At 45.5% G+C, this 15854-nt stretch overlaps 1 protein-coding gene across 16 annotated transcripts in view; it reads left to right on the forward strand.

Moving 5' to 3' along the window:
- Positions 1 to 15854, forward strand: part of KIAA1328 (KIAA1328 ortholog) — a 282897-nt gene that overhangs the window by 197846 nt on the left and 69197 nt on the right. For 15 of the 16 annotated variants that reach the window (XR_014787484.1, XR_014787486.1, XM_084832825.1 and 12 more), the window contains one exon: positions 11867 to 12051. Coding sequence is in view for 13 of the 16 variants with exons in the window: in XM_084832825.1 (XP_084688951.1) it covers positions 11867 to 12051 (185 nt within the window). In the remaining 3 variants the exon portion in view is untranslated. Of the gene's footprint in view, positions 1 to 11866; positions 15618 to 15854 lie in introns of all 16 variants that reach the window. The other variant, XR_014787485.1, reaches the window with a different exon arrangement.

Raw genomic sequence — 15854 nt, forward strand, 5'->3', positions numbered from 1 at the left:
CATGGCTTGCCTCGGCTTTTCTTGTAACACTAAACTATGGTTTAATGTTATGTCCAAACAAGGCCATTCTCAGAAAGCACAACCCTGTCTGGGGATCCATGAAACTGTAATGAAAAAAGCCTGTGTTAGAAGAACCCCCCTTCCTACATGCTGCATTCCTCACCCCACCCCACCCCGATCATGCCACACCATCCAGAGAATGACAGTAGAGCCGTTCAAACTGCTGCAGAAGCTGGGATTTAGGTCAGAAACTTTGTTTGGAAGAGGCTGTTCTGTCAATCCTTGCAGTGTTTTTACCACCAAGAGCCAGGCAGGTTTTTCTAGATATGTGGGCGCTGTATTTGAAGGATTGTTTTTATACCTGTGACTTGACATTTACATGGCTTTCTTTTGTGAAGGCTGACAGCCCTGCTCGCTGGAGCGACAGCTGCCCTACTCTGCTCCGTACAAAAGGCCACGCGTGAATTCCTGGCATATTGTCCCGCTTAAAGCTTGCCAGGCCTGACTTCGACATGAATCTCTACAAAGCTCTGAGCTGGAGGGATCCCCCCCACCCCACCCTTTGCTTTCTGAGATTTATTTTCCACAGAAGAGGAAGGAGGAAAGAGGATAATTTCTAATCATTTTGCTGTTTATTAGGGCAGCCAATTAGGACCTGGAGTTGTGTAGGGGAGGATCAAAACATGATTGATTTTTTGCAGCAAAATTAGGACAAGGCTTCAGAGAGGATGTGCTATCTTCAATTTAAAGACCCATTTAATTCGTTATTTCTTGGGGGCTGGGTGGGGGGGCATTACCATGTGTGCTGGTTTTGAAAGAGGTAGAGGGTACAGCTATGTTCTGAAAGCAAAAAATCATAATAAACTCCAGAATATCACAATATAAGTCCAACATGTAGGTTTCCAGGATCAGGTTCCACGAATACAGAAATTTGGTACAGCGTGAACCTAGCTGTGTCTGGGCTGAACCTCTTCATGTGGCAATCAAGGACTTGCATATTGAAATGCTCCTCCATACAACATAGTTATAGATATATCCCTACACCTAGAAAACTAGCATATCAGGGAGAAGGGTTCTACCCCAGCCCCCTTCTTGTCATCTAGTTTTCTGCATGCAAGGAATATTTATTTTGCACAGCGCATTCTTTGACCACTTCGACCACTTTGATGGCTGAAAGCGAGGAGGAGCTGAGGAACCTCATGATGAAGGTGAAAGAAGAAAGTGCAAAAGCTGGGTTGCAGTTAAACCTCAAAAAAACCAAGATTATGGCAACCAGCTTGATTGAGAACTGGCAAATACAGGGAGAAAACGTGGAGGCAGTGACAGACTTTGTCTTTCTAGGCGCAAAGATGACTGCAGACGCTGACTGCAGCCAGGAAATCAGAAGACGTTTACTTCTTGGGAGGAGAGCAATGACAAATCTTGATAAAATAGTGAAGAGCAGAGACATCACACTGACAACAAAGGTCCGCATAGTTCAAGCAATGGTATTCCCCATAGTAACCTATGGCTGCGAGAGCTGGACCATAAGGAAGGCTGAGCGAAGGAAGATAGATGCTTTTGAACTGTGGTGCCGGAGGAAAATTCTGAGAGTTGGACTGCAAGAAGATCAAACCAGTCCATACTCCAGGAGATAAAGCCAGATTGCTCCCTTGAGGGAAGGATATGAAAGGCAAAACTGAAGTACTTTGGCCACATCATGAGAAGACAGGATACCCAGCGCGCATTCTGTCATGTTGAGGGCCCCACCCCCACAATGGTACAGCTCAGACACAGGTTTACCCCCTTAATGAGAATTAAGCTATGGTGATCAATTGGTAGATTATTAAATTTGTATAGTGTCCTCCCTGTTTTGGAAAGAAGTATCAGAAAAAGCCCCAGATAGGATCTGTCAGTAATGATTCTTGAGGATTAACAGCATCACTAGGAAATCATATGCAGCCCATTTCTCAACAGGCAACCTGCAGACTGCAGCAGTGCTTCTTCCTCTCCCCTCCCCTCCCCTCCCCGCCGCTTCCGCTTCCTCTGCCATTGCAGGTGCCGCAGGGCAGCTGTTGGTCTGGGGGTGTCAGGCTGGGGAGGAAGAGTTGTCCTCACCCATCCATTTAGTTAATCTAGTCATTCATCATGTGTGTTTGGGGGACAAGTCCTGTCCTCGACGTAGTCTCCTGGCATGTTGCTACCCGCTCCAAGCTTCAGTTCTTGAAGGTTGTTGAACTGGCCCACTCCAGCTGTAGGTGTGCCTAGGTACTATCGGCTTTCTTAAACCCCCGCCAGTCCGTCTTTTAGCCTGGAATATGGCATGGGATCTGCACTTGTGCCCTGGGTTAACAGAGCCCACCTTCATTCAAAATCTAATGCAAGTATGGGATTTAGTGGAAGACATTTGGAGAGCTGCATTTGAGTGGCTTTATTCTATTGATTGGTGCAGAGTGTTGTGATCTGCCTCCTACCTGAGGGTGGCTCTCCTCTGGACGGTCGTTATACGGGTGCCTTAGGTCAGTGTCTGATGTCTTGTAGGTTAAACTTAAGGTGCTGCTATAAAGCCCTTAGCTTGTTTAATAGACTTCTGTCCTGCTTTTTTTCTTTTCCCACCCCTTTTAAAAACATTAATTTTATAACATTTTTTTCAGTACAATAAGCATGGGCCAAACATAGCCTGAAAAGTTAAAGAATACAATGAAACACAATCCAGTTCAGTTAGGATGCATAGAGTACAGAACTGAAAAACCTTCAAGCTGAAATTATTTTCTCTTAGCAGGTCAGTGAAAGTTTATACTGACCTGGAAGGGGTCAGGTCTGGGATGTATGATCAATATACGACAAAAATGTATATCATGCTGCATAACATGTTTCAGGTTTTGCATGACCCTTAACAACTTTGATATTCTGTCTTGCTTTTGTATGAAACTGTCTTCAAAGCAGCTAACAATTAATCCCAGGAGAATCACAGTCTAAAACAGACATAATAACAATGGAATAGGAATCAAAGCAGCATCAGAGTGAGTCAAGTAAAACACTTCAAATGTTGCAACTATTATCAAGCAAAGACCCTACTGGGAGAAGCGTGTCTCTAGTACCCATCTAAATATGGTCTGAGAAGGCACCTGGTAGATCTCCCCAGGGATGGCATTCCATGGATTTGGCACCACCCCAGAAAAGGTCCTGTCTCTCATGCCACTAGCCATACTTCTGACAGCCAGGGGGTCCACAGAAGCTGTCCTTAAGGCACAAGCAGATTCATAAGAGAGCAGCTACTCCTTAAGGTGTTCAGGGTCTAGGCTGTTTAAAAACTTTAGCCTGCATTATCTAAGTGCTGAGATTACTGTGCTCTAAACAGTCTTGGGCCCAACATATCTGAGAGGTGGCCTGTAGCTCTAGGTCCTAGTGCAGTTGTTGAGCTCAACCAAGAATGGCCTCTGTGCCCTCTGAGCTAGAGCGACGTTCCCAGTGGTTGCCCTTCAGTGGCGGAAAACCCGCCTCCTGGAGACTTGCCAGAGCCCAAGTCTTAGGATGATAATGCATGTGACGGGCAGTTCCGTGCGTCTTCCTTTCCTTCCAACATTTTCTTAGTATGAAAAGCAGCTACAGGAGGCTGTAATTGGGAGTGGCTGACTAGTAGGGGGAGAGGCTGCTTAACCCCTTTCCTGGTGCTCAGGAGCATCCGGAACTCTTCAGGAAAAGTGCCAGCTGTATGGTGCAGATTCCCTCCGCAACCCAAAAATAAAAATCTGGGAGTGGCGGTGAACAGCCTTCATGCAGGCTGCAGGCTTTGCAAAGGCCTGTATATGCTGGTGCAAGTTGATGACCCTCCTCTGCAGAGTCCCCCTATGAGGGGCTCTTGGGGCCCATCATGTCTGAAGACCTGCTGAAGTGCACCTGCATGCTGCTAGGACCACAGACCCTAGAAGCCCCCACCCCACCCATGCATATTTTGGAGCAACATCAGTGTGGGGGTCAAATTCTGTAGAAATCCACCAAATTATGCATGCAGCCTTATCCCTGGAATTTCTCCACTTGGTTTCGGCTGTCTTTACCTATGCCATATGGAGAGAGATGTTTGGGGGCAGAGTGACAAACAGTCCTTCAGCTTATGGGGGCTTCGTCTGACATCCCCAGGTGCATTATGGTACATCTACTTCGGCATACTTGTTTATACCTTTGAAAGGCAGAAATGGAGCTTCTACAGCCATCACACCTGTCAGCATTTGACGGCCAGAAACAGAACGGTGCAGCCAATTAAGAGCGTGAGGTGAGCCCAACCAAGGCAATCCGTCAGTTTCTCAGTGGTTAAGCTCCCCAGCGTGCGGTCTCAGCTGGGGTGCAGGAGGGTAAAACTGTGGCGGCCATCTGTTGAATAATCAATATCGGAGGGCCTCTGTTGCTGCCCTTGTGCTTGTCGGCTTCCAAGCGCTTTGCTGGCTTAATGTTCTCTGGATACCTCTGATCAGTCCTGCAAAATGTATGATGAGATCAGGGTTCAGGAAAAGGTGAGCCTCCAAATTCAGAATTCATGGCTGGGAAGCAGCCAGCCAAACAATGAATGCCGAACAGGAGCCTGGTGCAAGCTTTTGGGTGTTGGCGGTAAGTGGTACTCTGTGGCCGGGAGGAGAAAGGCTCTCTTGCTGCTTGGGTAGCTTAGCACTTCGGTGGTCCCGTAAAATTCCTTTTGTGGACCAAGGCTGCCATTATGCTAGATTGATTCATCAGGATGGGCTGCTCTCGAACAAGTTAAATTCCATCATACTTGGCTTCCTTTAATTTAAAAATGAATTTAGCTACCTCTGAGCAGACATTGGTTTTAGTGTTGTGAAGAAGTGACATTTTCTCCCTCTACTAAAGCAGACTAATGAAGCTGTATTAGTGCCCTAACTTGAGCAGTATATAAAGATTAGTAAATAAGACCCCATTAAAAATACTTATAATGTAAGCAACATGGGTCCCAGTAGCCTTCCTAATGTCCATTAATGCTTATTCTGAGGATCAGAGCTCATTTTACTGAGCCATTTAGTCAAACCGTGCGATTATTTAGAAAGTTAATTCATGCATACTAAAATCGAGCTTAAGTAATGCAGAGGGTAGGAGGTAAAACTCTATGGAGATGATAGTCCTTTTTGTTATTTAATGATCAGCCATAATTAACTTGCAAATTTGAAATAATTAGAACAAATTAAAGGTATTTAACTTTGCCTCCCTAAAGAAAAATTCAAATTGCACCAAATGCAGCTTTAAATTATTCAAGTCTCAGAGGTCTGTGCTGGGTTTTCTCCCCCCCCCCCACTTCCCCCCCTACAATGCCTTTTTCTATGACAAGAATACCAATCTGCTTTTTGTCAGAAAGCATCCTATCAAGTAATTGTTCTTTGTGTCTAATAAATGACAGCTATTCTTCTTGGTAAAAGTATTTTAGTCTCTGAAGACTACATCAGCATTTCCGTGGCATTTTAATTCAATAAAACAAAAGGTTAACTTCCCCCCCTTCTCCTGCCCCCCCCCTTCTTAAGGAATGCAAATCCTAGAATGTGGGTCCTGAGTGACATTAAAAATGTGCCATTCCAGCTGAAAAGCGGTATCTGGCTACGGGGCAAGTTCCGTGGAGGGGGGCATATTGGCTGGGCGGGGCTTAGGTAAACAATGTGGTGGTGGGTAGTCATTTTATACTGAGATTTTATTTTCCCGTGTTCTCCCATAGGATTGCCCCTGTACCTTTACCTTTTTGTTTAGCAATTCCATGTTTGTTTGTTTGTTTGTTTGTTGCAGTAATGTATATGCCGCCTTTCAGGATACACATCCTACCAAGGTGGCTTGCAGGTAAACATACAAATAATAAAATCACAATAAACAATATTAACAAATAAAAAATAAAAAGTAATACAGAAGTAAATCATCTGGATCCTTCCTACAGGGCAGTTGGTGGAAGATGGCCCTGGGGGCAGGGAGAATCCCACTGGAACAGGAGCAGATGCCTGGTGTTGCCTTCATCTACCTCCCTCTTGTGGAATTCTTCCCACAGGGCTGTTGGTGGAAGATGGCCCTGGGGAGCAGGGTGGGGAATCCAGCTGTGGCAGGCCCTGAGGTCTTCTTCACCTAGAAATATGAAGTGCTTTCCTGGCAGGGAAGGCCATGAACCCACTGATGTACGTACCATAAAAGGTAGAATATAGGAAGCTGCCTTATACCATCAGACTGTTGGTCTATGTAACCCAGTACTGTCTGCTCTGATTGGCCAAGAGCTCTTCAGGGTCTCAGGCAAGAGTGTCTTCCCCAGAGTAATTTCAATTTTCATTTATGTATCACCTTTCAACAAAAGTTCCAAGGCCGTTTATAAAATAACAAAAAATATACCAACCCCCTCCTTTTTAACATTAAAAGTCTAAAAATCTATAACAGATATATGGAGCAGAAATAATACGATTCTGCTCCCGTAAGTTTGGTGGGAAGTGAAGGGGCAAATGAACCTCCCGGGCGAGAGCGTTCCACAGTTCTAGAGCTACAGCAGGGAAGACTTGCTCCTTGCAGATGGCAACCACCCTTTGTGGCTATCCCGCAGTCCGAGCAGGGGTCTTGTTATTTCATCTCATAATTTGAGGGTGGGAAGTTTAAAACCAGCAATCTGGTGCCAGGGTTTGAACCTGTGCCCTTCAGGCTGTGTCCTGCCACAGAGCTATACAGCCCTCTCATCTTCCTCATAGCTAGTGAGGGAAGAATGAAGCGTACTCGGTACAAATTGCTGCAAAGTAGGGTCATGGGTGTGGATATCCCAAGACACCCTGTCTGACTCTTGTACCTCGCTGGGAGTGGGAGCCCCACAAGGACTGTTGGTCTCAACATCTGCCCCAGTTAGCAGGGTTTTTTGTGTGGGGAGCCACCCACAGGTAACCCCAAACATCTGCCAAGGCTGAGCCACTCCAACCCAAGTTGTTAACACATGGAGGGAGCAATCCTATGGCCGCTAGACAGTGGCTAGACATCCCATAGGATATTGTGCTATCCAGGAACCGACCTCGGAGCCCGCACTCCAAGATAACTGACCTCCCCACACATCCGCGCTGCCTCCAAGGCAGCGTGGAACAGCCCCGTCCTCCGTGCTTGCAAGAGGAGCGCGGAGTGGCCGAAAAGGGGCATGGCTGGGGGCGATCTGGGGCGGGGAGGGTGGAAATGCCTGTACAACACATCCTATGCAGCAGCCTCCTTTATCGCTCCGTCCTCCCATGGCTAGACAGCTGCAGTCGGCTGTCTAGCCAAAAATGCGGGGCAGGAGAAGCATGGAGGGAACAATCCCCTCTGTGTTTCTTTTGCCCTGCTTTGAATAGGTGGTCGCCTCTGAATTCGGAGGCGGCCACCTGTCTGGGTAGGATTGCGACCTAAATTATGTTTATTTAACTCAGAGGTGCAGAACGTCTTTCAGCCTGAGTACTGAGTTCTGGTTTAGAAGCTCTCAGGGGCTGCGTTCCAGTTGTGGGAGGGGCCAAGGCTAAAGGTATGGGGCCTGAACCCGAAAATGCCAGCATATTTTATTTTAAAGCTCTTATTGCTAATAACTAAGCCTTAGGGGAGGCATTCCAACTTTTTAGAATGCGGAAAAAATTGCACAAAAGCCAGGAAACCCCCAAACAATTGGTTCTTGGGGAAAAGGGGGTGGGGCCAGGGGAAGGCAGTGGGGCCCTCTGGAGAAACCTGGAGGGCGGATTTGGCCCTCAAGGCTGAACGTCTGCACCCCTGATTTAACTTATAGGCTGTTCAGTAGTATAGCTCCGTAAGCAGTTTACAATGGATAACATTACAAACGTTACACCCCATCAAATCCCATATTTAATTCATAACCATGCAGGAATTTAAGCCAGCATTTTTCCAGATTAAAATTATTAATAAAAATTCAGGTAAAAGCCCTCTAAATTAAAACAGCATTCACTTGCCTCCTTAATGTCCAAGCGACCCTCCATGGGCAAGGGAGTTCCATAACTGTGCCACCAGCATGGCAGAGGATTTCATTTCTCTACCCATATGCCCTGCCCCTAGATGAGGGGCCCTTTCTTTTTTCTCCTCTACTCTTGTCCAGTTTAATAGTGAGGAGAGTGCACAGGGTAAGTTCGTGGAGGAGGATTTGTGGTAAAAAATGCTTTTATGCCACTTATTTGTTAAAGTGGGGCTGCCACTGAAGATGCTTCGGAAGCTTCCGTTGATGTAGAATGTCTTCGACTGCCTTCTGGTTGGTGTAGGCACTTAATTATTAAAGAGACACTTAACTATTTTTGCACTGCATTGGCTACCAATGCATTTCTGGGCCAAGTTCAAGGAGTGGCTTCAGACCTTTTAAAACCTTTCATGGCCTGAGTCAAACATGCTTTAGACAGACTCTCTCTCTCTCTCTCTCTCCCCCCCCCCTATACAGAAGCAGGTAAGATCACCCTCTGATAGAGGTAAAAGTTCTAAAGGAAAGACCCAGGACTATGTTGATACAGCCCCAAAGTTATGGAACAATCTCCTGAACTCTCTCCTGGACTTGGGAAAAAACATAGGGCCATTTTGTTTTGCAAGTTTTTCAATAATTGAGGCTTGAAGGCCAAACTAGACATGATGTTAATTGCGTGGGTGCAATTAACATGCACATTTATACATTTTTGTTATATAAATAGTAGTTGAGAGAACTCCTTTGGATGTATGTGAGTGAGTGAGTGAGTGAGTGTGAGAAAGGGGAGTATAATTCTCCCTCCCTGCCACAGTCCTGACAAAAATGTCTCTCCAAAGCTGCTATTTGTATTTCAAGGAAAGCCCCCATTGGTGCCAATGTAGGCTGCCTTTGAAATACAAACAGTGTGTGGTGCGGAAGGAGATAGAATTAAACTTCCCCTCTCATCCGCCATGGACCCGAAGCTACTCGGGCTTCCCCACAGCTGCTATTTGCGTAACAAAAAATGTGCAGATTAACTGCAGTCACACAATTAATATCATGTCTAGTTTGACCCTGAGTTACTGAATTGCTCCTGAATTACCAGAGAGGGTAATTATGCTAATTTGGTGGCTCACGACCGGCATGCACAGGGAGGTAAAATAAGCCACTCTGCTTTATTTCCCCTTTATGTTCTTGAGAACCTGCTCTGTGAGTGTGTTAGTGAGGAAGTCAAAGGGGCGGGGGGTGTCCAGGGCAGCTTACAGAATTAGGTAGTCCAAACTAGTGCTGGCCCCCACCCACCCCGTAAGACTGTACAAGCTAAAACAGACAATGTGGAACAACAGAATGAGGGAGGATAAGCGCAGGTAAATGCTGTTACAGATATGTAAAACTTGGATGGAGCTGGGGAAGAGGATTAAGAGGATAAGCCAAAGGCCATGTTTAAAAGGTGGGCCTGGATGTGGTGCTTGAAGGAGGAGAGAGCGAGCGGTGGGAAAATCAAATGGACTGAAATGGTTATAAGAATTTCTGGCGATGGATTGTGGGTTTTGGAAGCACCCTTCGTTGCTGACCGGGAGGGGTAGGAGGGGTTCGCGCTGTGTCAACACAGACCCCCAGGGGGAATGGGGTGGTGGTGATGAAGAGCTCTCTCCACCTCCAGTGAACGCTCACTCCTTCAGAGGGAAGACTTCCTCACATTTTGAGGCTCGACAGTGTTGACGCCCTTGAAATCCCTACAATCCCTACTCGATATTAATCCTTTTCTTTCTTAACTTCTGGTCCTTCGGGCTTTTGCTTGCGTTAAGAGCTGAAGGGTCAGACCCCAAGGCCTTGTTAGCAGAGCTTGCTGTGCTGTACGTTTTTTATGTCTTTTCCATCCTGCCCTTTAAAATTAGCAATTTAATTTTTTCCCTCTCTCTGCCACTTGTAGTGCTACTCAACCCTGAAAGCAATATTCCATCCTAGAGGTAACCTTGCCTTGTCAAGAGAAGGCATTTAAGTGTTCCAGCAAAGTAACTTCCTCCCACTAATTTTGCAAGTCAAAGGTCACCCTCTTCAGAAAACAGGGCTATCAATTCTAATTAAAGCTTTACCCTGGAAACCCAGAAAGTGCCAAAATAACGACTGGCTTCTTAAATATCTTTTAAACGATGCTAATTGTGCTGAAACTCCTGGGTGAAAGAGAGTGCCTCCGATATTTTTGAGGTAGAGACATTTTTTTGCAAGCTGTAGGAGCCAGATAGACTTCCCCAGGAGACAGGATTGGGAGTGCAGCCCCATCTCTTAGAGTCATCTCGGGGGCGGGTGGGATTATTATTCCTAGGTAACACACCTGAAGTTGGTCACAGGTGTTGGTCTAGATGGTTTTTTAAAAATATATTTCAGTACTATGACCTTCAAGTCCCAGCACTCCTTATAATAGTGAACACGCCATTGAGTACCAACAGGATTTAAGCCAAAAGGGGCCCACAGAGAAACAAGAGGGAGCTATTGGCATGCTCATGGGAGTATTTCTTTATTTGCAGAAATACCCAAAATCTGTAGGGAAAAACCCTAAGTGTGAGGAGAGAACAGCCCAAGGAGAACTGAGTGTGCTCAGTAGTTGTGGAATGCAGAGTATATGTTTGGGAAATAAAAAAAACATAGAACTGAGGGTTGGGTGTGGGTGGGATGGAGCATCCCCAAAGTAAGCATGTCTAGAACACTGAACAAGAGCATTCCACACTGCCCCGGTTTGTTGCAGGTTCTGCTTGTAAGCCTGCATTTTTGAATTGTTAGTAGCAGGATTAATTGATCTGTGGCCCTCTTGCACCATTTTTAAAAATCAGTTAACAGGGACGAAACGATCTATCCCTCCCCCCACCCTCTCCAGAATAAAAACTCCGCAGTGTGGGTTTAATAACATTGGTCTGCCTTGCAGCATTGTTGTAAAGATTACTAGATATTGTAAGTTACATGTTTTGCATTATTAAAAACCTGGGAGGTGTCCAGGTAATATGGGAAGGGAGGGAGCCTTCATAGACTGGAAAGGAGGCCATTCTTTTTCTTTCAGGTCATCGATGTTCCACAAATAACAAGAGAAAAAAAAGGGAAGGTTCCTCCTGTGCAAGCACCAAGTCATTGCTGACTCCTAGAGGGACGCCGCTTGCGCTGGCGTTTTCATGGCAGACTGTAGCAGGGTGGTTTGCCGTTGCCTTCCCCAGTCGTGACTACCTTTCCCCCAGCAAGCTGGGTACTCGTTTTACTGACCTTGGAAGGATGGAAGGCTGAGTCAACCTGAGCCAGCTACCTGGGACCCAGCTTCCGCTGGGATCGAACTCAGGTCGTGGGGAGAGTTTCGGTTGCAATACTGCCGCCTACCACTCTGCGCCACACGAGGCTCACAAATAACAAACCCATCCATATATTGGCAGGCAAGTTTATTAAAATCTGTGGACTAGCAACTTTTCTGGACTTACTTGCTAGACTGTGTACGTCCAGAAGAACTGGGAGCTACTTTGGTGGTTTACGGATATTTTAATCAGTGGAGGCCGGTGGCTCTGGCATCAGTGGGGCAGTGAATTTCACACCTTGGATAGCTCCATTAGAGTTCTGACTGGTTCAGACTGAAACCCGGAGTGGATGCACTGCCCCACCGACATCGGAACCACCAGCCTTCACTGATTTTAACATATGATCATCCTTTCATCCAGTCTCAGAGGCAGCATGCCTATGTACACCAGTTGCTGGGGAACATGGGTGGGAGACTGCTGTTGCACTCATGTCCTGCTTGTGGGTTTCCCATCAACAGCTGATTGACCACTGTATGAACAGAATGCCAGACTAGATGGACTCTTGGTCTGATCCAGCAGGGCTCTTCTTATGTTCTTACGCTAAACTAAACTACTGTTAGCTTATTGGCCTGTCAAGGGGGTGGGGTGGGAGAAGCTACAAAAGAAAATGTGACACCTGAATTCTTCTCTCTTCTTCCAGTTCCTCCAAGCAAAACTGTGAAGGGTGCCTGTCAAAGACACCAGCATCTGGGAAAGGCTGCAGGTCACCAGGAAGCATTGGAGGGAACAGTTCTGGGAGGAAAAGCGTTGGCTTCAGTGCCCACGGGGAGGATGAAGTTCTTTGGGAGCACACAAAGAAGGAGGAAGCTGTCCGGCCAAGAAGAGGTAAGAAGTGCCCCTGCTGTCCTGTTCCATGGCAGGCATCCCATAGGCCATGTCATGCCTACCCTTCCCCAAGTCCTCTGCTGCCATTTCATTTCTATACCACCCAGCAGCCAAAGCTCTCTAGGCAGTTCACAAAGATACATAATAAAAACATGATGTGAAATTTTTGTACGTTAAAGATTTTATATCAATTTTAAACAGGTAAAAAACAGTTACAATAAAATACCAGGACCCAATAAAAACAGCTGACATTAAAAGCCTCACCATATGCTGTCAAATGCCTGTCACTGGTGCGCCTACTCCTTTCTGTGCTGCTTATGGTGGCTACTGGCCATGGTGGTCCCCATCACCTTTCTTCCTTTTGATATTGCTCATGCTCAGTTTTGCATGGAAAGAGAGTGCTTGGGATTAGGGCGCTGGCAACTGCGTCAGACAGATGATGGGGCTCCAGGCTGCTCAATCTAGTGATGGGTTCCCCTCCTCTACAATTAGAGTAGTCCTGCCCTATTGCCCTGTAAGATATGGTTTTCTTGAGATCATTTAGGGTCACGTTCTCACGTGGTACAGGTACAAGAAGAGTCGTGTTTCAGTTTATGTTTTGGATATGTGTTTTGGGCAGCTGGTCTCCAGATTTCCCAAAAGAGTAAAATAATCGCTCACTTTATCATCCTACCATACATTTTGCACAGGTTTTAAACATGACAATCAGGTCCTAGTGAGGCATCTCTGTCATGCCTCTACTCTCCAGCAGTCCGTGTCCATGATCCAGTTGCAGCTTGCAAGTTGAAAAGCCTTCCAACAGCACGCATATTGGACTGTATGCACCCACAGAACTTGTTTCAGTGGGTTCAAGTTCTACTTTATGTTGGCTTCACATGTTCAAGGCTCTCTCTGCAGCCAGGTAGGAGCTCTCAACTCTGTTAGGTTTATTAATGAGACTTTTAATTTTTTCTTTTGTTTCAGTTTGCGAAAATAAATGCCATACAGTAGAGGTATCATGCTGTCCCCAGTATAACAGCAAATATCCAGTGAAACATTTTCACTAACTAGCAGAGCATATCTAAACATTTTCAAATTCTGTCATAGTTCCCGAAGTAGGGTCTTCAGAAACATTATTTTAGTATTAAGTCAACCATATCCTAACTCTCTTTCCTTAGGGGTGTTTTTTTTTGGTGGGGGGGTTGATTTGTCTTCCAGTGTATAATGATGATAAGCATGATAACTGGTAGCACTTTATACATTGCAAGCATAATGGCCCGGTTGCCACCATGAACAGTCATGCCTCCCCTTCTTCTTAACCTCAACATCAGAATGGGAAAACATGTTTGCAATTTTGGTTTGGAGGCTGTGGAGAAACACCGTAGGTGGGATCCTCTACTCTAGAGCAATTCCACTGCTACAGCCACCAATTGTGGAGAATTTGCTCCTTCAGTGGGGCAATCCCGCTGCTACTAACACCAAATGTGGCGGAACCCCACATAGGGTATCCCACCATTCATGTCCACTGCCACCATAAATCTACACCCCCTTATTTAATATACCACTTTTACCCAAGGTAGCTAGCTGATCGATAGGTGTGAGACAAACAGATCAGAGGTACAGGTATAGTGAACAAAGTTAGATACTATTTTATTAAAAAGGAATAAAACAAGAAAGCTTATTATTTATGATTGCTATTACTTTAAGAACAAGGTTTCTGTATTGTTACTTTAAAAACGGGCTTTTATGTTGTTACTGTTAGCACCAATCATGCAGTAGAAGCCCTAGTTCCTACCCCTAACCAAACATAAACCAATTCCCCTGTGAGGGAGTGGATTTTGGAGGCAGGGCTGTAGCAGGGAGGAGGGGGAGGGAAAGTCCCATTGCGCAGGCAGAGGTCTGCTCACGTAACATTGGATGTACCCCATTCTTCCCAAGAAATCTAGCAATCCACTAGGTAGTCCTAGGAATTGACCAGGGGTCTACCAATGAACCACAATCTACCTGCTGCCACCATACACTTACACAGGTGGAGGTGAGGGTAAAATTAACAAGAGATAATGATAGGTTTGCATCCTGCCCTGAGCCATTGATTAATGAAGTCCTGAACGTGTTGCTGTGTCAGCTCAAGTAGCAACAAGTACTGTAAACGGGTGGCTAGTAGGGTAGCTTTGTGATTTCCTACCAGAAGGAAATCGGAGTGTATGTGTGGGTTTTTATGGTGCAGTCTTCTGCCTGTTCTCTCCCACCACCACCTTGGAAATCCAACATTTTCTAGCCCAAGGACATAGCATTCTTCCTTCACTTAGCTTAGTGTATCCACTTAAGGAGCGAAGCAAAGCACTCTTTCTTGTGAAACAAAGGAGAAACAAATTGGAGCAGTCTGGTGCTTTGCCACAGAGCCTAACATAATCTTTGGTTCACTTATGAGCTGGCTCCCCCCCTCCCGCTCTTTTCTTTTTCCTTTTCTTTCCTTTCCTTTTAAAGTTGTCAATGGGTTCGTGATTTGTGTCAGCAGAAAAATAAAAAGAAAGGCAAAATGTGGTGCAGCTCTCCAAGGAACAAACAACTTGTGTTATTGGTTAAGACCGTGGCCACATTAAAAAAGCATTCGCTGTGAAGAAACTTTTGAAAGGGTATCATCAGAGGGGGACCCAAACAGAGGGTGAGGTTAATCTCTTCCAAGGCTCAGCTACAAAAGTTGGAAGCCGGCAAAGGGCTTGTGTCCAAAAGAAATCAATTTCTAATTTGAAACAAAATCATTTTTGACTAACAGGAGTTCAGGACCCATTACTTTTGCTGTATAGTCTGCTGACATTTCAGCTCTTTCTGTGGCACGCAATGAATTCTAATAGTCATCTCATAACGTTGCTACACCAATCAATTTAAGCGAGAGAAAGCCGTTACAATTCTGTGAAGTTTTCAGGGGCAATTTTCACTGATGGATTTCTTTCTTTTTTCTTCCTTCCTTTTCCTTTCTTTTTTAAAACCATCATTATTTCTTTTACTTTTTTCCCCCCTCGCTCTCCTCCTTCCTTTGAATGCCACATATTAGAATTGATACCCCACCCTATTGTTTTTAGGACTTTTCTCTGGGTTTCCCCAAGATTAAATGCCTTAAAATGGTTGACCCTGCCTAGTTCTTATGCTCCCACCCTTCTGTTCCCTCCCCCCCGTTTTATAGCAATTTGGTGGGGGAAATTATAGGCTGATAAATGCTGGCTTGGCAGTCAAAGGAATGATTTGTAGTAATTAACAGATTGCTTCCCCCCACCTTTATTGGGAGACTGCCTGCTGGAGATTCTGGACTAAGAGCAGAAGGCATCGTAGTTGTACAACCTTGGTTCATTTCAGAGGAACTTGTGTGAATCCCCTTCCAGCTCATTGATCTACTAGAGAATCCTACACCACCATTTGGAATCAGTGCTTGAGTTGAAGACCCTGCTTCCTACAATATCTACAGCAATCACATATTACAGCCTGCTTTAAACTATTCCATGTGGATGGCTGCCCACACCCTCCTAAATTGAAAAAGACATGCCACTCTTACAAGGGCACACTAGGAAAAGAAGGAGTTAATCCAAATGGTGAGCTGAATTTGCTTGAATGAGAAAGAGCTCCCTCTGCTAGGATAATGCAGTGCTTTCTCCCTGTAATGGGGAATCGATGGGAAATAGCAAAACTGGTCCAACTCCTTTGCATTTGTGAATGCTATTTTCTTTTATATGTTGCAGTATGTTAGAGGGTTGTCTCATGACCTGAAAAATAGGTACGTATTCTCTTTCTGGGAGGGCTCCCCAGAGAGGCTGTCCTGGTGCCTTCTT

Source organism: Heloderma suspectum, chromosome 2 (assembly GCF_057233095.1).
Source record: "Heloderma suspectum isolate Gila_16-S chromosome 2, 16-S_ref, whole genome shotgun sequence".
NCBI lineage: Eukaryota > Metazoa > Chordata > Lepidosauria > Squamata > Helodermatidae > Heloderma > Heloderma suspectum.